Source organism: Nesoenas mayeri, assembly GCF_963082525.1.
Source record: "Nesoenas mayeri genome assembly, chromosome: 1".
Taxonomy (NCBI): Eukaryota; Metazoa; Chordata; class Aves; order Columbiformes; family Columbidae; genus Nesoenas; species Nesoenas mayeri.
Window position 1 is genome coordinate 185902744 of NC_137541.1, and position 25398 is coordinate 185928141.

Genomic DNA, 25398 nt, shown 5'->3' on the forward strand with positions numbered 1-25398 from the left:
TCACCCAGCCGGTATCACTGACAGCGGTTCTAGCGGCTGCTTGCAAGGATGGGACAGAAAAGTGAGATGTCCTCACAAAAACTGTGGTAGAAAGGAAAAATGCTCTGGCAGATAAACATTTTTTTCTAATATCACTATTACTGAACTTATCTTCTCCTTTTTTTATGTGTTCTTATTTAATTAGGGACCTTTGTCTTCATGATGGGAGGAAACATTCCGCTGGCTGTTAGGATTCGAGCTTCTCCCAGTGTGAGGATTTGTCAAGGCTGAGAGACTCCGGATTATCCATAAACCTCCTCTAAAATACACAGCTGCTTTTCTATCTCCTCATCGCGAGGGGTCTTGGAGCAGATACAAAAATGGCCTCCAGCCTCACCTGTGCTGGCGTGGTCTGGGCCTTCCTCTCCTTCCTCTGTGCTGCTGCCTCCTGCGTGGGCTTCTTCATGCCCTACTGGCTTTTGGGGTCTCAGCTGGAGAAGTCGGTTTCCTTCGGCACTTTCCGGAGGTGTTCCTACCCGGTGCGGGATGAGAGTCGCCAGATGACCGTGATGGTGGAGCAGTGTGGCCGCTATGCCTCCTTCCAGGCCATCCCAAGTGCTGAGTGGAGGATCTGCACGGTGGTGACGGGCCTGGGCTGTGGGCTGCTCCTCTTGGTGGCCCTGACGGCACTCATGGGCTGCTGCGTGTCTGAGCTCATCTCCAGGACTGTGGGCAGGGTGGCAGGAGGCATCCAGTTCCTGGGGGGTAAGTGCTTGTGTGGGGAGGGGATGGGGGAATCTTCAGGCTGTAGGTTTACATGTGTGGAGACTCTCCTGGTACTTTGAGAAGTGGAAGGGGTATGTCAAACTTTCTGCTAGCGAGGGAGATCACTTGGCTTTCTTGATGATTGAGCTGGTTTTCTGGATGTCTTAATGTGGCCCAAAGATGTGGCCCACCTGTGATCACTCTTGCATTTAGTCCCTGATCGATTGCTGTGCAGCCTTTGGGAGCTGCATTCAAAGCTGACATCTGTGAGCCAGCATCTTTGCACCAGTTTTGTGGGCTGTAGTTTCCAGTGGAGCTCAGCTGGGATGGAGATACGTGGAGAAGCATGGGGGCTGCAGAACCCCATGGAGCACTGTGGTTTTGCAGAGGAGAGGCTGTGTTATGCAGGAACAACATCTCTTCTTTCTCCTTCCTACTCCCATCACCAGCACAGTTCCCTCCACCTCTGCTCTCTGCAGCTGTGTGGATCTGGCAACAAGTCCATGGCCCAAGTTTGAAGTGAGGGTTGTTTATCCCTGGTGGAGGTGGCCCACAGTCTCCCAGGGGAAGCCCCGCTGCGCTGTCTGACCCATGCTGTCCGCTGATGGTGCCGTGGGTTTGTTGAGTCTATGGGCTAGACAGCGTGTGGGCTAATTACCTCCCATCCTTTTTTTAGCTTGTAATTGTATGGAGTATTTGTAACTGTGGAGTATTTGAAGGGTGTGAGACAATAAACAGGATCCTCAAGCGTGTTTTTTATAGAGCAGTTTTCCCAGTAAATCATCACTCTCTTGTCATCGGTGACATGTGGCTCAGTGGCACTCACTTTCGCCTGGTGCAAGCGCTGCACTGCCTGCACATGCTTGGGCCTGTAAGGGGACATATTTCCCTGGGCTTTGGGTGCTGGGGCAGCACAGACACCAGCGTCTGAGGTCCCCTGCAGTGTCTGGTCCCAGCCAGGCACCCCGGCTCATGCCGCAGAGGAGCAGGCTGCAGTGGGACCCCCAACTCTCTCCCCTTCAAACAGAAACTTGCCTCACAAGGACAGTCCAGATACATCCCAAGTCTGCAGCCCTAAGGAAGCACAAGACAAAAACTCAAATGCTGTCCAGCTTGAGGTGGACAACTGAGGCAAGGAAAGGGCCCTGTGCCAAGCCCCCAGCCAGGCGATGCTGGTGTAGCTCCCTCCTGGCCACAGAGAGCCCTGGCTCCAGCTTTTTGAATAGTTTCTGCACTTCACAGCAAACCAACCCTGTTGTTTCACCCTTCCCTCGGCTTTGTGACCCACAGGCATTCATTCCTGTGTTTAATCTGGCTGACAATTTGAAAGTGCAGCAGCTGCTGGAGAGTTAACTCTGTTGGGAGCTGCTGCTTCTTGAAGGCTGCTCCGTTACACAGTTCCTGCCCGGCAGCCAGGAGCTGAAGGGGATTTTTGGTTCGGTGACACTCTGCAAGCCTGCTCGGTCTGGTTATTTTCACTTAGACCCATCACAGGCTTGTGCTTTAACCAGCCCGCTCTTCCCAACTGCTGGCTCTGCTCATCTGGTTTTAATTTGCATTTGGCCCCTTTCTCGTGGCTGTGCTCCCCTGCCTGCCTTTGGAGCGGGGCTGCCTATGCCTGTGTCTGCTTACAGCCACCCCAGCAAACACAGCCGCTCCAGCAGTGGCAAGCTGGCTGGGGGACGCAGGAGGAACCCCACTTCCCCGTGACACTGGTGTGGGCTCGAGGTGTGCACCCTTCTCCGAGGCAGGATGGTGGCTCCTGTGCGAGGGGGCGAGAGGTCCCTTGAGACCACCCCTGGAGCTTGTCCCAGCTGACCAGGCAGCATCCCATCCCACCTGAAGGGATGAGAGCAGGTAGTGCTTGTCCTCGGTAGGTGACAATTCAAAGAAATGTGAACTTGTGATATGAAACGAAAATTGCCAACAACTTTGCTTACAGTTCAGAAATTAGTTACACAGCATGTCTGATTTTCCCCTCTACTGGCTTTTGTGGTTGTCTCTCATTTCACTCAGTGCTACTGGAAGTGTGTAAGAAATTAACAAAGTGAAAACCCACCGTTTCTTAACCTACTTAAAACCCAACCATAGGGACATGAGGGAGAGACAAGGTGGTAAAAGCCAATAATTTGAATGAACTGAAGGGACATATTAGGGTAAAGATCAGATCCTTATGTCCTTAATCAGATCCTTCACTGCTATAAATCAATACAGTTTAATTGTTTAAATGACATGGCTACAGTTATTCAGATGTCTAACTCACGCACTATAATTATTAGGTTGTTTTATGTCAAGATAGCCACAAGCTGTTCACTTTATTTACTAACTGGGAATGCCAGCTCTTTGTTCCCTGTATTACAGTTGTACGTTTTGTTACATGCCACAATGCGTGATTTGAATATGACTCAGTGGTAGTTCAGTGATTGCCATTTTAATTGGCCTCCACTTGGAGATCTAACCAAATAAAACCCTCAAAAGTCAGTGGGTTTTTATTTATTTATTTTTTAATTATTAATATTATTGGGTAAAGAACCCCTTTCTATCTTTACATGAAGAAAGAGCCCATTGAGTGATGCTATTAATTAATTCTCCATGTTAGGGTAAGGAGCTGGCTAGGTCATTTCACTGTCTTTTTGTCTGAGCCATGTGCACTAACACCCTTCTGTGGCACCTACTCCAGTTGTGGAGAATTAGTTGTTGGAATAAACCATATTTCTCTTGAAGTTAGAAACAAGCATAAAGACATGGTCAGTGTAGCTAGTTTATGGCTTTAGTGGTGTTCCATTGGTCTAGGATGCAAGTAATTTGGTCAACATGATTTAAAAATATGGACTTGATGAGGAACTGAGCCAATTGACAATGGAGTATTATGGGAGGCTCAAGAGTGGGTGAGACGTACAAGCCCCTGAAGCTGTGGTGAGCCAAAGCACTAAGGCTGCTAAAACTAACTTACTGAAACACTGGAAGTTTTTTTACTGCTGTGAAGAGGTGGCAGAGAGATTTGCTTACTAGAGGTGGTAAGCAAACAGCCTGATCCTCTTCTTCTAGCAGTGCAAAGGAGGAGTAACTCCAAGTAGGTCAGTGGAATAACACCTGTATAAAAGTAGCGCAGCTTGCACTACCTGAACGGTGCCAAGGTTTTACAGCTGGGATTTCCCCAAGTTGTATGTGGCAACTCAGGAGTGAATTATTCATGAGTGCTTATACCATAAATCATCTCTTCTCATAAAAATTGAATGGCAGAACCTGCAAAAAACTGCAGATCCACGCAGTGTCAGGAGGGCTCTTTACATATGGTTTGATCTTATGTACTTAGTCTATATTTGCTGTTTTAGATAATTCTGGCTACAGAGCATACATGCATTTTAAGATGACTCTGAGATGATACATATTGAGTTTCTGTTACTAGAGGGAAGATTGCAACATAGACTTTTCCTCCCATTTACAGTTTTGGGAACTGCTACCTTTGCCATGCATGATCATGTGGTGGCTCTGTAGCCTTTTTAGCAATAGCTTACATGAAAAACAATGCTATTTTTAGCCTTTTCTAAGGCAATTTGGTAGTGGGTGACAAGAAGTAGCCAACAGCCCAAGGCCAGCCATTTCTGCAGTGTCTGTCAGTGGTCTGCAGTCCATGGCCAGCAAACGGCTGCTGCAGTGTCTCAGAACATGCTTCATGGATTTTTCTGTCGGATGGCTTGGAAGAACTGACAACTGAGGTGAAAGTTATGCTGTCTGTAACCTCTTGAGGGCACAGTTATGTAGATGGATACAGCCTTCACTGATAACAGTAAGGGTAGTGTTTCCAGCTGGTTTTCTTTGAATGTTTGGAAGACTGAAGTATATATAATGTAGCTAGAACAGATTGCCAGGATTTATCTTTGACTGTAACGATTGAGGGCATGACAGCAGGAAGTGAAGTTTAACAAATCTATGGTGAATTTGGGTCTGTAATTATTGATCTTCTATCCATTGTGCCATGGCAAGTCAATTCCACTTAAATGGGGAGACTAGAAATTTGCAGATAGGCAGCTCAGATATGACATACTAATTTAGTGAATAGTTTCATTCTGTGAATGCAGAACAATGATTTTAAGAACATAGCAATAATTTTGAGAACATAATGAACTTAAAGGTTAGCCAGTTTTACGAGAGGCAGCAGATCAAAAGACACAAGTATTGCAAAGATGGTCAATTTAAAGAGTGTTATGCTGGCAAGGTGAAGGTTTTCATTAAAATGGGCAGTGAACAGGAATTATAGATGAAATCTGCACTAACTCAGAGCTCCCTTTGGCTGGGTAGGACCGCTAAGCCAAGCTCAGAGGGGTATGAGTCCAAGAGAACACAGCATGAAGCAGCCTGCTGACTTAGACATATCTCTGAATCTTGATGCTTTGGTCCTGATTCAAAGTGCTTTGTGAGAAGTCAACCCTCTCCATGGTTATGGGGTAGCCATGTGGTTTGTGCTGCCATCTTTAGTTCTGATCGTGCATTGATTGTACTCAATAAATGCACAATATTGCTGCTCCCTTTAGTAAAGGAGCAAAATTTTCAGCAATGCCTTCTCTTTCTCTTTCTCTTTCTCTTTCTCTTTCTCTTTCTCTCTTTCTCTCTTTCTCTCTTTCTCTCTTTCTCTCTTTCTCTCTTTCTCTCTTTCTCTTCTCTCCTTATTTCTCTGTCTTGTTTTCCTTCTGTCTCATGGGAATGCTAAAACTCCTGAAATTATGGTCCTTGAATGGCTGGTTAGAAAATCTGGAGAGCTCTTGAACTGGGGGGAGGCGTGTGTGTGTGATGAAGGGAGCATTTGATTATTTGTTAAAAAAATCTCAGATCCTAACAACTTCTGATTTTGTCTCAGAAAAAAACAAAGCAAAGCAAAACAAAAAATTGTCCTTCTGGAAAAAAGGTCTCAGCACCATACAAAATTGCCGCAGAATCCTTTGCCATGTGTCCTGTGCCAATAGTGGCCATAATATTTTTTGTCACCTGTAGACTGGTCAGGACAAGTGTTTGTTGGGTGTGCAGGTCAGAAGTATGACGAGTGTTCCATCAAGATGAGGAGAACATTGAGTGTAGGATGATGGCTCTGTGTTGCCTGTGAGGAAATCTTAGAGAAGCCTTTGAGATTTTGGGTTGGAGATGCATAAGGGGACAGGTGCAAAGGAGATCTGCAAGTTGCTAGCATGTTAATGGCTGATGCTGACTTTTGAGGTAAGACGATCAATGCCTAAATTGGAGGTGACAGAGAAGGAAAAAGCACTAAAGTCATAGCACTGTGGGACCATGCAGAGCTGTCCTTCAAAGCAAATGCTTGGGGAAACAGCTAAAGAAGTAAGAGGAGCTCTTGGAAGAGCTGTAGTCACTGAACCTAAGGGACAGTCATGGTTCAGGACACATGGCTGGCAGTCAAAGGCAACCCATGGGTCAAGGAGTATGAAGGCACAGTTCTGAGACTGGCTGAGAAGAAGTCATTAGGGGCTTTGGTGAGGATAGTTCCAGTTGACTACTGGGACTTGAAACTCTTGGGAAAGGTTTGTGTGGAGCTGGAGGAAAAGAACTGCAGATAGTGACCAATAAATGTTATTTTGTCTGACAGCTGAAGTGAGACTCTCTGCTTTCTGCCTGGAAGACTAAGGTCAGGATCATTTTCTGCCTATAGAGAGGAAAATGTAGCTGAGAAGAGCTACAGGGGACAGGGAAGATCTGAGATGCTCCAGAGACTTCCAGGGAGGAGATATTTACCCCAGACTGTCTGGCAGCTCTCCTGAGCCTATGTTGTCTGTTTCCGCCATCTATACATATTCTTCCCTCCTCCTCCTGAAATTTACACCTGAAAAAACCCAGGCAGAAAAACATTCAAAAATAACCTTTTAGTTCTCTCATGCTCTTTAGCTAAAATATTTTTCAGAAGTGTACTTTTGGGGAGAGTCTAGGGAGGGGCATCTGCTTCTGTCCAACACCAAGCTCTCTTCTTCACTGGCAACTTAGCTGCTCAGGGATGTTTTGCTACATCTTCCATTCTGTTTCCTCTTACCAGATGTAAAGCTTCAGTGACTTTGCTGTGCTTATGTGGATATGTGACAGGTCAATCCTCAAACAGAGACAAGCTGTGTGCTAGGTATTAATCCAATGTATACAGGCAGATATAAGGGGCATGAGTGGAACAGATGCCTCACCATGAGGTAACAGAGGAACAGCAAAGAGGGAACATGGCAGTGTTAAATGTTGCTAGCGAGTGATTACATGCTATGTCGCAGGCTCAGAATAAGCAATAATAAGGTCAGCAGAGAACACTGACTATTTAGTCTGAAGTTTGCTGTAGCATGGGTCATAGGACAGCCTCCATATCATTTTGGTTTAAATGAGAGTATATCTCTGAGAAAAACAAAACAAAACAACCCAAAAAACAAACTAGCTTTCAATCTGAATTTAATTACTTCCAGAAAAGCAGGGTCTTCATAAGTTATTCCAGTGGTGAATTACTCTGACTGCTTTTCTTCCAGATCATTAATGCAAATATTAAAAAGTGTAGCACCAAGAATATATCGCTGCAAAATTACATTTTCTTGAGGATTTTTTTTAAGATCCAACAGCTCACTTTTAGTCCATTTCAGCTGTGCTGTGTTGTGGTTTCTTTACCAGAACAACCTGTATAGAAGCAGCTTCATAGCTGCTATGCTTCACACCAGTTATATCTCTCCACTTTTCTATAGGCATCCACCAAAATATTAAGTGTGGCATATAGTTTTGCATCTTCATCCCTTTTTGGCCTGACTTTGACGTGCTGAACTAGATCCTATGACTGCTAGTGATGTCCACTATCTGCTTCCCAGCATTATGAGGTGACTTCTCTTACTGTGGTACAGCACAAAGTGCTTGGATTTGAGTTTGGAGTCTGGATGAGTAAGACAGGGAAGGGTTATTTTTTGTGAAGTCATTTAAAACAAGGTAATTTAGACAGTGATGTTATCTTAACAGATTTTGTAGCATACGTTTTATTGAAGATCAGCCATCTCTCTCTCTGCTATATTCAGATAGGAGTTAAAATATAAGACAAATTCAGGACTTGAAGCCAAACCAATGCAATATTTGTCCTCTGTTGCTCTCAGTTTATAAATGACATTATATAGATTCCTATTCTCTTAATAAAATGTAACTTATATTGCTTGAATCTTACCTCTATGCAAGGACCACCAAGTCAGACTGGAGTGGAATAAAAGTTTGCAGGTACTTACCTGAAATATGTAAAAAAAGGTGCAGACTTAGATTTTCTATATTCTTAATATAGGATCTCATTTCCCATGGTTGCCTTCATCTTGCTCACAGAAGTTCCAACTCCAGCCCTGCTAAAGGCAGCTGCCCTGACAGATATCATAGAATCATAGAGCAGTTTGGGTGTGAAGGGACCTTCAAAGCTCATCTAGTCCACTCCCCCTGCAGTGAGCAGGGACATCTTCAACTAGCTCAGGTTGCTCAGAGCCCCGTCCAGCCTGGCCTTGAAAGTCTCCAGGGATGGGGCATCTACCACCGCTCTGGGCAACCTGGGCCAGTATTTTGCCACCTCGTAAAAAACAGCACAGCTGTTTTTGCGATTGTTCCCTAAGGAGTCCCGCTGAAGGAGACCTGAGTTAGCAAAGATTTACTATTTAAGCTAACACCAACCATTTTAACAAAGCAGGTCAGTGAGGAAGAATCATTAATAAATGTTACTGGTCATGCCATGCAGAATCAGTAGCTCTGAGGAGGCCACCCTTGCCAGCAAGGTCACGAACGATGCAGAGCAAGCAGAGAGTTGTAACACTGTTGGAACAGTGGAGATGCAACTTGGAGAAGACAAATGATGCTGAGAGGAGCCTTCATACGTAGCTGTCTTTGTTTTTTTCTTTTTGTCTTGATTCTTTTGGTGTTTCAAAATCTTACTGAAAATCTGGAGCCCTTATGGGCTGCAAATTTTTGTGTATCCTTTGAGGTCAGTGACACTTAGTACAATTGACATCAATATTTCTGCCCTAGAGTTAAGATTATTTGATTGTGACATCAGCCTAAAATGGGTGTGGTTCTGAGGCTGAGTTTCTTGAAGAGCTACCCCAGTGAATTAGCATGTTTGTACTGAATTGTGCTTTGAAACACACATTCAGTTGTTTGTTGTCTGTGTTGTTTTGTTTTTCCAATTATATTTACTTATAATTTTTGACTAAATACAGCGAGCGAGAAAAAATCCATGCAGAGTTTCTGCCTGGAGCAAATTCTGCAAGTTAGATTTTAGGTGCTTTGAAAGCACTTTTAAGATGGAAATGCTGATGTATTAGAAAAAATATGCTAAAATATGGGAAGAATCTTTTTACTTCTCTTTGTTTTCCTATCAATGTTGAATATAAAAGTGATGTTTTGAATATTGCTGCTGCTGTGTGGGGTTTAAGCAGAATTTTGCATTAACAGAATTTTTGATCTAAGGAAGTCCTAGAGCGCTGTTTTATTTAGCTGTAGCATGAAGTTCAGACTTCTTGCCTTTTTTCACCCTCTTTTCTTAGAAAGGAACAATGATGATCAGCACTTTTGTAGTGCTTTTCATTTCTAAAGGCTTTGCTTGCATAACCTAATGAAACTTCAGAAAACATGAGGCAGGGGAGCAAATAATCTATTTTGTTGGTGTAGAGTCAAAGTAAATGCAGAGTTACATCACTTAAGATCCTCTGCATTTGTATTGTTTAGAGCAGAATCTGAGTTGGAGTTACCAATTTTGTGTCTGCATTGAAATATCTGACTTGTTTTGCTTCCTGAGCTCCATGAGATACTTGAATATTGCTGGGAACTTCATTTAGGCATCAAAATGTTTCAAGATTTTCCAGTATGGATGAGGTCATTTGCCCTACAGACAGGACAGGATTGTTCTCAATGGTGTATTTTCCAGGATTTTATCCAGTCTGGAATTAAATGTCTATGTATTTTTTTTTTCTCTCTTTCCCTCAGGAAACTCAGGTTACTTGGCATTCCAGTTGGAATTTTTTCACGTTTCCCTTTCCTTGCTCACATTGTTTCACTTCCCCAATACATGTTTTTATCTTCCAAGCTCTTCAACTTTGTCTTTATGAAGTACAAGACGACAGTTGTAAATCTTCTTCATCATTTCAGTGAAGTAAGGTGTAGGTCTTGAGGGCAACCAATGTATTGTTGCCATGCAGTAAGCAGTTAGGAAGAAGCATGGTGTAATTAAGAAACATGGGATGTATTGTGCAACCCAGACTCCACCCACAGCCTCATGTCTTGCAGTGGTCATCGTCTTGGCTGCTCAAGGGTTTCCTTCGACTCTCTGCAATACCTTTTTTGACCTCAGCAATGTTAAGCTTTTTATGTTGCCCAAGTGCAAGGTGCTAAGTAGCATTCAGACCATATCGCGATGGTCTTAAGTCACAGAGGACCAAGAAGGACATCCTGTCCTTCATCTTAGGATGACTCTGCTACCACAAGACATCACAGGTCAGAGGGGCAATATTGCATTTGACAGATCCCTTCTACTAACTGTCCTGTATCTTCTCAGGCATGAAAAACTGGGCATGGTCAGTGCACACTGACAATTCTGGTGATAAGGCTGATTCACTAGGCTTGATTAGATCTCATTTACATTGTTTGTTCCACTGTCAGTCCCCTGATGTCACAGGTACATTTGAGAACAGAGGCGGAATATTTTTCCCTTCAGACTGGCTTTTCCTTAGAGCCTGACCTGCTGAAATCAACAGCCATATTCCTCCGTGCAGCCCAGGAGAGGGCAGGATCTGGTGCTCAGTGTCATTGCCACTCATTGAGGCCAGTGGGGTTGGAGGAGGTTGCTGCCATGTACCACTGCAGACACCTTCATGGAATGCCAGATCCTACCTAATTCCCCAGGTATGGAATATTAATTGCAGCAGGACTAATGCCTTACAACAAAGCTCTTCCTTGAGAGGGTTGATGTACCATGAGCTGAGTCCGCCTCTTCCTGCGTGAGCCTCATAAACCCCAGTCTTTCACGAGAACTGACTATTTTTTAATTGATTTGCAGGTAAAATTCTGTACTGGCCTAAAAGACTTTTAAGTAAGCTTGGCAGTAGTTTGTAGGAATATAAAGAAAATGTTAATGAAAGAAAACCTAAACAAATGCCTATGACAAATCATTGTTATTTTTATCTTGCAACATGATCCAAAAGGCTCCAGAGAGAATGAAGCAAAAATGCAGAGTTCTGATAAACACCCTATCTTTTCTGTAGCAATGTAAAGATTTGACCCTTTCCTTTGCAATCTGACAGTTCAGTTGTTTTGCATTGTCTCCAAATAAAGATGCCTTTCTAATATAAAGCACTGTTGATTTGAGAAGAATGGTTTTCTGATAAATGTGAAGGGATACAGAGTTTGTCCCTTGCATTGAGGAGAAAGGATTCAAGATAAAGCCATGAATGATCAATCTGGAATAACAAAAGCTGCTTCTGAAACACAGCGCCCTGTGAAAGGATGTGAAACCTGCTAACATAGTGGAGTCTAAGAAATACAGCCTTTTGGCTTGTGAGGAGTGCGCTGTGCTGCCTGACTTCTTCACAAGTTCAGGCTTTTGTCTGGGTCTGCAGCCAACTGAAAGCCTAGTTTTGAATATTTTCTTTCTTCTTCCCTTTTTTTTTTTTTTTTTTTCTTTTCTTGTAAATGAGAATGAACTTGAAATTCAGAGCATCACAAGAAATTCAGGTCAGGCACAATGCAGCCAAATGCCAGTTACTGGGAAGGGTTACCCGGAGATACTAAAAAGTACTTAGTTTTGGGAATCCATAGAAACTGGACTAGAGTGATGTTGAGGGATCTTTGTGAGTGTATATGTGAGAAGAAATTTCTTTGTACTGCTCTGACTCAGCCCAGGTGCTTCTGCATGACTATGAGCTTTAAATATCATTTGGAGATTAGTACATCTGCCTGGCAAATTCGTACAAACATCCTCGGTTGTACACTGTTGCTTCTGTTATGGTTGTTGTTATAACATAATAAATTCTGGAAATCCATCCTGCAAATTGCTGGAGGAAGAGACAGAGACAGTTACTTCTGCAGAGAAGTCCTAACTGAAACAAAGTCAGATCAGGAAATTGGGGGTGCTTTGAGTTTACTGCATTTTTGATATGCTAAATACTGATGCTGACTAATTTCTTATGTGCCTTGCAGAGGAATAGGTAAAAGGAGACCGCTAAATGTTGGCTTAGTAACAAATGACAAACGTATTACTTACATGGGTAGAGTTTCTGCTTCAGGTACCCTGCACCCACCCAAAAGCTCTTTTACTTCAGCTGCATCCTCAGGAAAGTACAAGCGGTGGTAGGAGCAGCGGGTGGCCAGGGTTAGGGCCGGCAAAGCTGGCCGAGGAGAGCAAGGCGCTGCATGGGGAAGGAAGCAGGCAGAGGGTGACAGGAGGGGGCTGCAAGGGGAGAGGAGCTTCACCTCTTTTTACAGCTCTTTTTGCCGTACCTGCAGACATATGTATCCTCTGCTTCTGCTGGCTCACAGAGGATCTTTCAGATATCGTATGGGTTACAGGCAGGAAAATACAAAACTTAAGACTTCTGTGCTGTAGTGTAGTTTAGCTTTCAAGGAATTATGTTAGTTTTCAAGTCCTTTTTTTTTTCTGCTACAGCAGTAAAAATGTGACAAATGGCACTAAATACTGATATAAAGCTCTTTACAGCCAAGACAAGCCCCCAAACCATTACAGGCACATTCTGCAAAATCAAGAGATTGTTACAAAAGTTGGGACGTTTTTACAAGTCATTTTACAAGAAACCAAATGGCCAGCTTTGGAGAGCTTTATTCAGTATTGGAAATCTCTCTAACTAGAAACTTTCTCTCTGGAAAGTATTCCAGGGTCACAGGCAGACCAGCAAGAGCAGAATCCAGCTGTTTGGTCCATGCTGCAAGTTGCAGGTTGCAATGATGAAACCCATCAGTGAGTCAAAGATGTAGATCCCAAGCTTCTCTGTGTGGCCTGGGGCCAAGGCAAATACCGATGTGCCCCTCCCATCTGTCCCTCAAATTACTGATGACTCCCCAAGCCACTGAAATAATGATTATAGCCAGAGCTATTTCCAAGGAAGAAGATGGGCTGTACAGCTTTATTGTCCCTTGCACTACCAGAATTTGAGGGGCTGCTCCCATAAATGAATGTAAGCATGGTTCTGTCTGCAAGATCACACTTTTCTGTTTCAAAATAATGCTGTTATAATAGTTAAGCAGCAAAATGATTTCTTAACTGGCTACAATGGAGAGATGCTTTGGAAATTGTTGCCTTGTAAGCATTGAGCTCTCTGAATAGAGTCTGTCACTTCCTTCTTCTCCTACATTAGCGCTTTCTTTTATTTCCTGTTCTCCATTGACTTCAATTCATTCCCCAGGCTGTGGAAGGTGACACCATGGCTGAAGATAGTTTATCCTGAGCCATTCAGGACTCTGTTTGGCTTGTTCCTCTTTTCCATAACAATTTGCAGTAAAAACTGTGTCAGGAAAGAGCTTGGTGACCTGTGAGGGCTAGGACAAGCCTTATGCTGGAGATGGCAAATTCCATTTCAGACCACTAAGCTGGAGATCCGGTGCTAAGAACACAGCAAGCTGGGTAGATAAATACTGTAACTTTTCATCTCATGCATAAGAATTGCAGTCTATTTTGATCTTGTGATAGAGAAAAGTCATTCTGCTTATCTCATCTGACATAGTGGCTAGTCTGATTACAAGCTTCCCTGCTTGGCACCTTTTTAAATTCAATTTGGCTGCCTGTGCCCTTGGCACACAGTGGGTTTCATTAAATTTCACAGCAGTTAGTTTTCATTCCCTCTGTGACACCTTTTTATCAACATTTGACTCTAGTGTGATTTCAAGCAATTGTGCTTTTCTTTTGCGAAGTGCTTGTACCATAATAATTTGGCAGAGCAGGTGGGGGAAGACAGTTCAGACACCGTTGCAAATCGCTGTAGAAAACTAATATATGGGAAGCCAGGTCAGCTTGCAAGTGTTTTTCACTTGTGATGACAAGAAGAAAGAGCTGCTACCCTCTTTTTCTGGTGGTACCATTGAAGACTGTCAAAAGTGCAGTTAAAAAGCTTGCTGTGAGAAGCAAATTTTATTTTCTTCAGACTAATCACAGCTTTATTTTAAAAGCAGAGCTAGTGGACTACAGCTGGATTGACAACCCAAGGTTGTGAGGCAAGTGTTCTGCAATCCGGGCTGCTTACCAAGTCTATGTGAGTTTTCTTTACAAAAACAGACGAGGAAGCTGGTTTGTTAGGAAAGTGTGTGTGTACATGTGAGTGCAGAAATGCAGACAGAAAATGTGGTTGTTTTCCTTTTAGTATCTGATACTCAGCCCCTGGTAGGCGGGGGAGAGGGAACATGAGCACCCCAGCATGGACCTGGCATCTCTTCTTCATATCACTACTACCTCCTCCCTAGCGCCGAGCAGCATTTTCTCAGGTCTGTGTCTAAGGCAGATGCTGGGCAGGTTTGTGCAAGTGTAAGTGGTTTTGTGTAAGAATAAGTGGTTTTGAGGTGTACTCTAAAAGGCCTTTATTTGCAGAGCGCCAACCACTCTGAAATGCTCACCCTTTTTCAGTCTGCCAAACTGAACATCCAAAAATAATATGTTATGGTTTCTCAGTAAAATTTTAAAAAGCACCTAATTAAAAATTAATTCAAAGTGAAGCTTAAAAGTTCTTAAAAGTGAGCTCTGCATTTGGGGGTAACTCAGAGACTGACAGACCTGTGTTTCACTGCAAACCAAGGGCAGCCAGGCTTGGGAGACCATAAATCATTTTCAGAATTGAGACTTCTGATTGATGAAACTTCTCCTTATGCGCTTTAGAAGGTATTAGTTCAAGTCCTTGCATTTTAACTAATGGAGCATCTTGCTTTCCTCTACCCTAAGGTCTCTGTAGTCCCTTTGTAGACAAAATATTTCCAAATGCACATAGTCTTGAGCAGGGCCCTAAACACTTCAAGAAAGCTTGAGGTTATGAGCAGCTCCTCACCTCCTTCCCAGGAGGGACCTCTGTGCTCCGTAGCTCCTAGTGGGATAAGATCCACTGAGGATTTTCCTCAAGCAGCTCCTCTTCCTTGGAGGCCTTCCATGGGATGGGACCAGTCAGCCTGGTGCATACACATACATAACATCTTTTTGGTGGCTAGGCTGACTGTAGTTTACATCTCAGGCAGCGACTTGAGTTTACTGGAAAGGAGGAAGCTCAGTTGTGCCAAGAAAGCAAAGGTGTCTTGCAGCAGTGTCTCCCAATGTCCCGGAGGGTGGTGGCTGCTGTGAGCGCTGTGAGCTCCAGGTGACATTTCCAAACAGTGAGCGGGTTCCCAGCCAGTGCAGATGGGCACGGTGACACTGAAATCAGCCCTGGCTCAGATCTGGCTGGAAAAGATGGCCTCACTCTTTCTTCTGGGAATGGAAAGTGTCTTTCCAGAGCACAGTTTCAATGCATGGACCTCTGGCTATGGCCTGAAATCTTCTTGTTTTTTCCACGTTGGCTGAGTACATTGGTTTACGGATGAAGGCATAACTAATAGTTTCTCTGAGCTTTTTTTCCTACTAAGCTGACTCTAAGAATACAGATTATTCTTTGAGTTAGTATGAGGGCATGATGTTCAGGATCTGTACTCAGTGTTTCCAGCACAAAATGCTCCAGTTTAAGTAGCAGACCTAGTATAACAGACTGTTCAGCAATAAAATTGCTCTGGGGAAAGTTTCTTCCTTTTTCACATGATTAATGATTAGACTATATCCTGAAGTCTTGAGAGTCCTATAAATTTTATACCTATCGTAATGGGAGAGGTTTAAACTACAGCAATCATATTATGATTATAATCTAATTACACAGATATCCAATATACAGGTTTATTTTAGACACCAATATTTACAGAAATGTTTTACCAATGTGGTGAGTGGCAGCTCTGAAAGATTAAAGAATAAAAGATTATTAGAGAATGCAAGTAAATGTAAATCCTGGAAGAATTATATAGTCATATTTTATATCTTAGAATTCTTTAATACAAGACTACGTCCTTTTGTTTCAAGATGGTGTATGTCATTATCAGTGCCCATGAGCACCTGACTTGGTGGGCCTTCGGCTAGAAAGAAACAAGATCGCTAATGCCATGTGGATCCTGACAGGCATCTCTGAGTATTTGCGAGCCTTGATATATATGTAGCGAATGGATATTTCAAAACTTATTAACATTTCTCAACCTGAGTTAAAGTTTATACTTGGCATTTCAATAACATCAAGGCAAAATTAATCAGAGCTCAAAAGATATGCAATCTTACTGACATGCTGGTGACAGTGAAAATACAAACCACTGAGAAACAGCGTGCTGAAAGGCAGAATCTAACCTGGATTTTGGAAGAGGATCTGCAAAACTGGCTTACTGCCACGGGCAGACTCTGAGGTGGTGTGCAATGGTGTAACTGGCATTTACTGACCAAGGTACCAGCTTGAATGACTCAGAGCTCTGCTGAGTTGTATGTCCTGTAATAAATCACTTGGAAACCTCCTTACTTGTGAAACATTAACATATGAAAAATGCAAACTAATCTTTTGAAACAGCTCAGATAAGAAGCATTTTTGAATGTACCCAGTCAAAATGTTTTTCAGTCAATGAAACTCAGCAAGCAAATGCTTTCAATAGCCCTCATGAGAATAGTCAAAATTTATACTTGGTTGTGATTTTAGGCTGTATCGCTGTCTGCCTTTGTAGTAAAAGTAAGAAAGAGGAATAAATTTGTCATGGAGAGGTTTTCTTTTTGTTGTTTGTTTGTTTAAAATAGGTCAGCAATATTCTTTACACATTTCAAAACTGTTAATTCAGCCCCGACAAGAGCTGCTAGGATCCCATTTGAAAAGCATCAGATCAAATACAGTGTGCCTTTTAAGAAATCATGCTTTTTATTTGTTCTGTAAAATAAAACTCTAAATGAGGGATAAGCAGTAGTTTTGTTTTAATAACATCCAGTTTCTGTAGATGGATGATGGACTGTGTGTCTGTAGGTGAGTCTCTGTGTTTCCCAACAGAAGGGCAGTGTAACCTTTCTGGATGGGGGGAGGCTGGTCAGCATTTTGAGGGGGAGAGGGAGCATAAGCTAATTGTGAAATCAGTTGTGAAACTGCAAATAATTTGCCATAGTCTGGAAGAAACTAGCCAGTGAATAGGGCAAAAGTAAATGAAGAGGTTCTGCATGGAACCGGCTGCCTCTCCAAACACTGAAGCCAAGATAGCCAGAGAAGACCTAAGAGGGGAAGGAGTTTTGGGTGGGAGAGGGATTGGACTGTATTAGTTTCTTTTCCCTAACTTTTTATATTTTTCTGCTTACTCATTGTGAAAACTGTCTTAATTTAGACTTTGACAAACATGTAACAGCTCCGGCTACATCCATTTACCTCTGAATTTGGTACATAGCGACCTATGTGCTGATCCATTGACACAGTGACCTGGATTTGATCTTACGTCTGGAAACCATTCATGTCTCTCTCGTGAAATCTCTTTGCTTCCTTTTCACATCTTTCCACTTTCCTCCCAGGATGCTCTTTGAACTACTTTATGTGATATCCAGCAAGCATTCCTTAGTCATTGTGGTAGTGGCTCCCATTTTAATACAGATTTTCCTTAAATACAGATTTTAATTCAGATTTTCCTTAAAATATCACAGATTTGCCTTAATCTCTAAAGATACAAAGACAGTGGAGAATCTTCTGTCTTGCAAACAGATGGTGAGAGGTGCTGCTGCTTCCAGATTGGGAATACAAGTTCACTTTGAAAACAGAGTGGGACTGCTGTAAACCAAAGGGAGAGGTGGTGTGGTTTTCAGTGATCTTGAACAGTACATAAACGAGAATGGAAAGCCAGTGTTGACACATGCCTACAGTCTCAACACGTTTAGATGCGAATTCACAAGTTACAATCAGATTTTTTATTCTAGCATGTCTCCAAATACTCACAAGTAAAACTAAGAAGGCAGATGCATCTTTAACAAAGCCAATCAGTTGTTGAGATGGATAATGAGGGCAAACCAGGATGCTGAAAAAAGAATATTTGAGGAAACTTAAACCAGCATAATTGTCTTGTTTTTATTTTTTTTCCTTCACTATTTGGATACACAGTTTGATGTGATCTCTAGCAAGGCTGATTGACAGAATTCAATATTCGAAGTTATAAATGTACCTTTCCATAAAATCTTTTTCTTCACAGTGTCTCTTCCCACAGATTCAAGGAATATTGTTTCCATTTTACAGATAGGAGGCTCGAAACCTATTGAAGGTTGCATATAAAACTTATATTTAAAGAAATATTGAGTAGAGGCCTCCCAGGTCTTAGGATCATGAGCAGCCACTGAACCAGCTATCATATGGAAACACTACTAAAATATACAGATGTAATAACATGCCTCTTCCTTACACTAAGCTATGACTGCAGGATTATCTGCCTGGCATTTTTGAGGCAGACAGATATTTACTCTGTGTGCAGCCTGAGCTGATGTGTGACTGTGCAAACAGTGCTGGTTACAACCTAACACACACTGTTTCTCAAGGCAATTTATCCTGTTGAGCTCCTTGCTGCCATAATTAAGTGGGTTTTTTTTAGTCTAGTTGTGCAGAAGGCATGTCCTAAGTGAAAGACGCAGATAATTTTCTTTCTTTTGTGAAGCTCTTCTTGTAATAATAAATGGTTCAAAAGAGGTCATAGCTTCTTTTATGTACAAAGATTATATACACTTGTTTAGATGACTGGTTTTCAACCTTTACTGGCTGGTTGACTCCCTAGACTGCTGAAAGGCATGGCTGAGCTTGCTGTGCTTACTTACCTTTTGTGGACCCCTCACAAAGGTCCATGACACCTCCTATGGTCTTGGGTTACAGGCCAAAACCCACTGAAAGACCACTGTAAAAAATGTTGATACATTTGTAGGCTAGAGCTTCTTTGTTGTGTTCGATGAGTTTTGTTAAGAACATTCTTTTCTCCCTGCATTCAAAGAGCAATAATCCTGTATGTTTCTGGCCAGAAAAGCAAGCAAACAAACAAAAAAAGCAAGGAGTAGATCTGCCACACAGATCAGAAAGGGGATTTTAGATCAAAGATCTCATGGAGCCATTATGTGGTCATCTCTTGCATATGTAAAATACATAATTCCTTCACTTTTGATCTATTGTGCAAATATGTATTTAGCAGATTAATGAAATGTGGATTATATATTGTTTCAAAAGGGTTATTAGGGTGTTTCGCCACACTTTCTAACTGCATCTTTCACATGAGCAATTAATAGCTCTGCAGACTACATGGCACTGAACAAACAGTACTTTGAAGCAGGCTCCACAACAACGTATTTACAAGAAAGGAGGCATATTAGACCAGTGGTGGACTGGACATGCTTTTTGGGTTGGCACTGCACCTACTTCAAATGCTATGTGTTATTAACTACTCTTGAGATACACCTGTGTTAGGGGAACGTAAGTATAAAACATTGCACAAAAGCTCCCTCCTCAGCTCCCCATTGTCTTCCTGCATTTTAACCTTCAAGCTTCAAGAATCTGAGAAGTTTTTCTTTCATATCTTCCAATTTCAGAAGGGATGCTCAGCTGGGTACCTCAGCGGAGGGTGAACAATCTCATTTGAATATGTCCCCATGTCTCCGTGCCAGTGCAAAAAGAATCAAGTTTTCTCCCTCACAGCATTTTGGGGGGCAGCAGGAAAGCGCAGGTCCCCACAGCCAGGCTGACAGCCCCTGCATCACCCAAGAGTTGCCTGTGTGAGGAGAACGGCAGCACGATGGATTGCCATGGCCTAGTGTCTGCACCTGGCTCTGCTGGTGGGGAACAGCAGCACTTGGATGTTGATAGAAACTTTACCACTTGTAGGGGTGGGACCTCAATACACTGTGTGGCATGGTGACTTGGGTCTATGTCTGATACCCGAAGAAGAACGATGCGCTGATACACCTCACTGCAAAAATGGCAGGAAATCCTGTATAGCTGAGCCTGTCTGGCAAGATTTAGCACAGCTGAAGTGACCCTCTGACATGCCCCAGTGATGGGGTGTCTGTGGACAGGAACTGTGGCAGCTCCTTTATGTGCTGTGAAATCAGGAAAAGTGCCAAACAGAGTTTTGTGATAATATGATTGCAAGTTTAATTGACACATGCAGTTACAGAGGACACAGAATTTGCATTTGCTAGTGGGAAGAGTGAGTCAGAATGACTTAGTACCTGTGCTTATTATGGGTATGTCATTTGTATTTGATATTTTTAGTTTAATACTTCACTTTATTGTTTTCTTGATTATTTTAATTTTCTTAATTACCTCAGCGTGAACACATATCACAGAAGATGCTGATACTCTCTATTTGTGTAAGTTGCTTAAATTATACTTCTGAAGTTACTCACCCAGCATTTTATTTATCTCACAGTCATAATTATTCAGCGTCTCCTCCATCTGCTTTTATTTAGTTATGACTGTATAGACAGCAGCTACAAAGTCAAATCTCTTCAGGTTGATCAGTGGCACAGAGCACCTTCCATGCACTGTAATGAGTTTGACACCTAGCAATTAAATGGAATAGACTTTTTTGTCGATATTCACAAGGGCTGGCATGACATCAAGCATGCAGTGATGTAGCTTGGTTCTCACATGCGTGGCAGACTCTCCCTGGCAGTATGAAAGGGACAGGTGAAATAAATTATAGAGTTGCCAGCTGCTTTATACAATGCTGTTCAGCTTCATAACCCAGTCTTGTCAAGTTTTAGGGATTTGATTCATTTTTGTATGAATGTCTTCTTCAGCCTTTTCAGCTGTTGCCAGAGAGAACCTCCTGCTGAAGTTACTGCTGCTTAAAATCCAAGAGTGCCTTCAAATTCCTCTCTAAAGCAAGGTTTTCTACCTAATAAAAGTATTCCTTATCATACTACTGTATTTGATACATCTTTTTTCATGCCGTAAACAGTGGTGGAGTGATTGGAGTCTGTGTACGCCTGTCAGCTAAATTTAGACTCTTATACACCTGTTTACTGCTGGGACAATGTCATTGATTCCTGTGGGATTTCTCCAGGTTCACTCCTCCTGTAACTAAAATCCAGATATGCACCTGCCTGCTTTCTGAGGTGCACAGGCACAACCCCAATTCCCTTTACAAGGAAAAGAATTTGACCCATGTGGAGTTTTTTTCTCAGACTTGTGTGTATCCTAACTCTTCATGGACATGACTTGGATCTGGGGTCACTAAGCTCAATGGAAATAAAATATAATATTCAGTTAAGAGCTTATTGACAGTTCTATCACTGAAAATATCTGTACTATGTGTCCACAAAGGTAACAAGTTTTTTTTTTTTAATTTTAATTATTATCCTTTTTCTTGTGAGCAGTATACTTTAAATCGGGGACATGACTTTGAACCACTAACCATTTCCAAAAACATGTTTAGTTTGTCATTTAAAGAAGCAAAGGTTTTCATTAATTTAACAATAGGCTAATCTGTTCATTTTGATCAAAACATTGGAAAAACTCCTTAAACTTACCTTAAAACAATTATGAACCAGCCTTATTTCTCAGTGGTTTCTAATATGACTTGAATCTGCTCTGCCTTCATCCTTATCATACCACTCAGTTACCCAGTGGGAAAGACAGCAAAAATTGCTTTCAAAACTTTTTTTTTTAATAGCTTATAAGAAATTATAGGGGTTTTTTTGAACATTAAATCTCCTCGGTCACATTCTTCTGGTTCTTTTATTAACAAACCAGTGCTGCCTCACTCACCCCAGTAATAACAGTATTTCAGCCCAGATTCACGGGCAGCCATACACAGTGCTTGCTGCCCAAGGACCTTGTGCAAGCTGCTTGGTGAAGGTATGGAGTCCTTTGGCAGATTTTTTTGCAAGCTGGCTGTTTTTTTGCTGCTTTTGTGGGCTGCACGTTCCTAATAAGAAAGGAGATGAAGGGAACTGTTGGAAGGTAAATGAAGCCTGGATACCCCAATGACAGACTGCAGAGTGGCCGTGTTGGCCAGCAGGCTCTTTGGGTCTGCAGGGGAAAGACAACCACATGTCTGATGCTGATCACTTCTGTCCATGTTTTGAGAGAAGGGAAAAGAACTTGTTTTCCCTTTGGGTTATTTTATATTCCAGACATGCTCAGGGGCTTAATTACCCATCTCCAAAAGTGAAAAGCTTAATTTTGGTTGCGAGGAGTAATAATTCCAGGAGGAGTAGTGTGAAAAATTAGATGAAACCAAGGAAGTGTACAAGTAATGAAAGGGTTTGTGAAATGATATTTTGATACTCCTTTCCGTGTGAGGCAAAGCATTGTTCTGGGAATGATCCCAGTCCTGTTGAAGCACCTATGCTGAAGTTTTTCTCTTGCTCCTTTGGTTTGGAGTACTTCTGCTATCAAGTTTGTTTCACATTTATACACTACAGACAGCTTTTTCACCCAGATACCTACCCCTCCTCGAGCCACCTCACAGCACTATAACATCCTTCTCCTAATGACAAAAATTCAGACGATGTTGACAGATTTTTGGCCATCTTTGAACATCACTTAGCAGCTGATGGTAAGAATAAGCCCCAAGACTCATAATGGAGAAAGTTGTGCTCTGTTACTGAAGTGTCTGTAGTATCCCTGGCATGCTGCAGATCCATTGGTATCTGAGGATCTCAGCTTTTCTTCACTGCCCAAGACCAACCCTGAGGTACTTCCTTTAATACTCATCTGTCTCTTCAGGTTTCTATTTCTGTACTATTTGCACTTGGGATCATAGGACAGGGTGAGAGACCACTTAGTACTTCATAATGCTTCAGAAAATGATTGTGGGCATTTAGTAGTTCTCCTAATGTTATATTGTTTGTTTGTTTGTTTTGTTTGTTTGTTTGTTTTTAATTCAAGCCATTTATTGCTTAAAGGACCAGTGCATTAAATAGCAAGCATAATAATTTAGGCTTGCAAGGAGTGGTGGTGTGAGGATGCCTATGTTCCTGGCAAGGGAGGGAAACCATAGGTATGGCCACGTCATGATGGGACATTGTACTATGTAGCAAGGTCCATGCTCCAGGGAAATCTGCAGGAGGGTCTCATCTTACATGATACCTTGCCACTGAGCCCCTCTGCTCCCTTCATAAGACTTGGTGCTGGGTGTAGCTTTGTTCTGTGAGGCATTTGAGATGCCTGTATCAGGCCTGAGGAGTTCTCCCAGTTTGCTGTGTGTGTGTGTTCTGCCAGTGTGGTTAATAACTGTGTTTGGCTGAAGAAAGGCACTAAAGTGCCCCTGGAGATCAGGCTTGAGAACCCTACTGGTGTTCTAACAGCAGTGACAGTCCTGAAAACTTGTACCTTAAACCAGCATAACCAGATGTTGGGGCACCAGGAAGGCATCCTGCTCTCCCAGCCCCATCTCCTGCTGCCCACCAGGTTTCCACTAGCCTGCCACATTGAGGACTACTCTGCCTGAAAACTGACTTGGAAAAAAAAGAGTTATTTTTAGCTGGATCAGTTCCCCTATCTGATCCCCAGCATGGCTGCACGAATGTTTGTGTTGGCACAACTGAAAGGATTCTGTGGGAGTGGGAATGAGCAGTCACCGGTACGGAGAAGAGGAAGCCAGGAACTGTATGCATCACCAAAAAAAGGCGTATGTACTCTCAGCCTTAAGGCCTGACCCTGCCACTGAACTCAGTGAATATCTGTGGAGTTCTAAAAGGACTGATATTTAAGAGTGACAGTAATATAAGTACAGGTGATGATGAATGTGGAAAGTGAGCATTTTCATGTAAAGCAGTCAGAACAGTCTGAGAAGCAGTGGCAGGTTGTCTCTCATAGCCAGATTTTTGTAAGTGCACACTGCAAGTGAGAAGTACATGCGATAAACAAGCTTGGGTGCTTAATTGTTTAGAAAGGAAATAACTTCTATTATAATGCATTTTTGCAATGGCAGCTTCTAGGTTCCCTACCTTGTAGCATCTATGACCAAATCCTTAGTCAGAGCTTGAGGTTGCAGAACATTGTCATTATTCAATGGATAATGCAGAGATTTCGGTAATCCTCAGGGGGTGGGGCAAAAAAAAGAAAGAAGAAAGAAGCCTCCTGCTGATGAGATTTCCAAAGCCAGAGTTTATGCACTGTATATTTAATGAGCCCAAGTGAAACAATTGTATTGTTTCTTTCCAGGATAGTATGAAGCTTGTACTCATAAGTGCTTGTCAGTGGGATTCCTGTACCTCACATTTAAACAGTACTTTCTGGAGGGAAGAAAATAGATCTGAAATTCAAAGTCATAGATATTTCTAATGCAGTTTTTCAGGTTTAATTTTGCATGTAATCATGTCTTCCTCAGCAGGGCCTAAAACCATAATACATCACAGCACTTTTCTCTGAGAGCTGATTGTTACTTAATGCCTGCAACCAGGTTGTGAAAATTTGAGGCTTTTTCCCTTCGAAGTGTACACTCATAAAAAAGGCGTTTTTCAGAGCTGTGTCAGCTGAAGAGTTTTTGTTATTATGCTTGGTTGCTTTATGAAGCTGTTAGCATCCTCCTTACATGCTACACCAAAATGATCCATCATATCACGTTAGTAGCTTCACTACTAAATCTGCCTTGCATTAATTTTCTTGCATTTTAGACTTAAGACATGGTCCTCCACATGTAACTATCTTCTCTTTCTGGCTAGTAAAACTCACACAGAACAAGTTTACTGAGGATTGCAATATTGAAGATTTTTTGTTTACAGAAGGGACAATGGCAGAGGAACTTTGATCCTCTGGAAGCTTTTTTGTTTCCAAATAATGGAGCAGAAGGTGTCAGAGGCTCCAGAAATCTTACCAAGCTTCAGGCAATTGCATTGGTATCCCAGAGTGAACTGAATCCATGCAGTGTATATTACTAAGGACCACCAATTAGGACCAATGTTCTCCGAGTGTCTGCAAATGGGAGACCCCTTCCGTAGACCCAGTGGATTTCAAATCTCTCCTTTAAAGCACATTGCAATGTTACTTCTTTACACATCTCTTCCTTTGGTTCGCTGTATATTCACTTGCCTGATGTCTGGCAGTGCCAAGTCACTATGTAATTTTAAGATGAACATAAATATCAAAACCACAATACCAAAATTATAGCTGAAGTTTGGCATGCTCTATTTTAGCCTTCTCCTCCCATCTCTAATTTGCAATGGGCCACTGAAGTTAGCTTCTAACCACATGGCTGCCCATTGTGAAACCGGTGCCCATGATCACTTGCTTTTTCTATGGAACCAGTGGGGCACGAGAGGAAACTCGTGATCTCTGTGACAGTGACAACAATGCTGAGTTAGATCCTAACATGCAGGGAAGCTGGGGTTGAAACTTGGCAGCCAAACAAAAAGAGTCCAGTTTTTAACCTCCATGCTAAATTATCCTAACACTTAGGATGAAATGTAGAGTTGCTTTTGACACGTGCATGGTCTTTCACATTGGAGTGGGTCATTTCTTGGTTCAGAATGGTTATCTTATATTTATGTATCCTGTACTTCAACAAGGGTTACACAAAGCAGTTTTAAATCCTTCATGATAATGTCTTAAAGTGTTGCCATAAACATAGAAGAGCAGCTTCTCTATAGGCAATTACATTCTGAAACCAGGAAATCTCACT

At 42.3% G+C, this 25398-nt stretch overlaps 1 protein-coding gene across 1 annotated transcript in view; it reads left to right on the forward strand.

Annotated features, from left to right (window-relative positions):
* Positions 1 to 359: 359 nt before the first annotated feature.
* Positions 360 to 25398, forward strand: part of LHFPL6 (LHFPL tetraspan subfamily member 6) — a gene marked incomplete at both ends in the record, with an annotated part of 141213 nt that continues 116174 nt past the window's right edge. Inside the window, one exon of the mRNA XM_080360762.1 lies at positions 360 to 744. Coding sequence (XP_080216888.1) covers positions 360 to 744 — 385 coding nt within the window. The remainder of the gene's footprint in view (positions 745 to 25398) is intronic.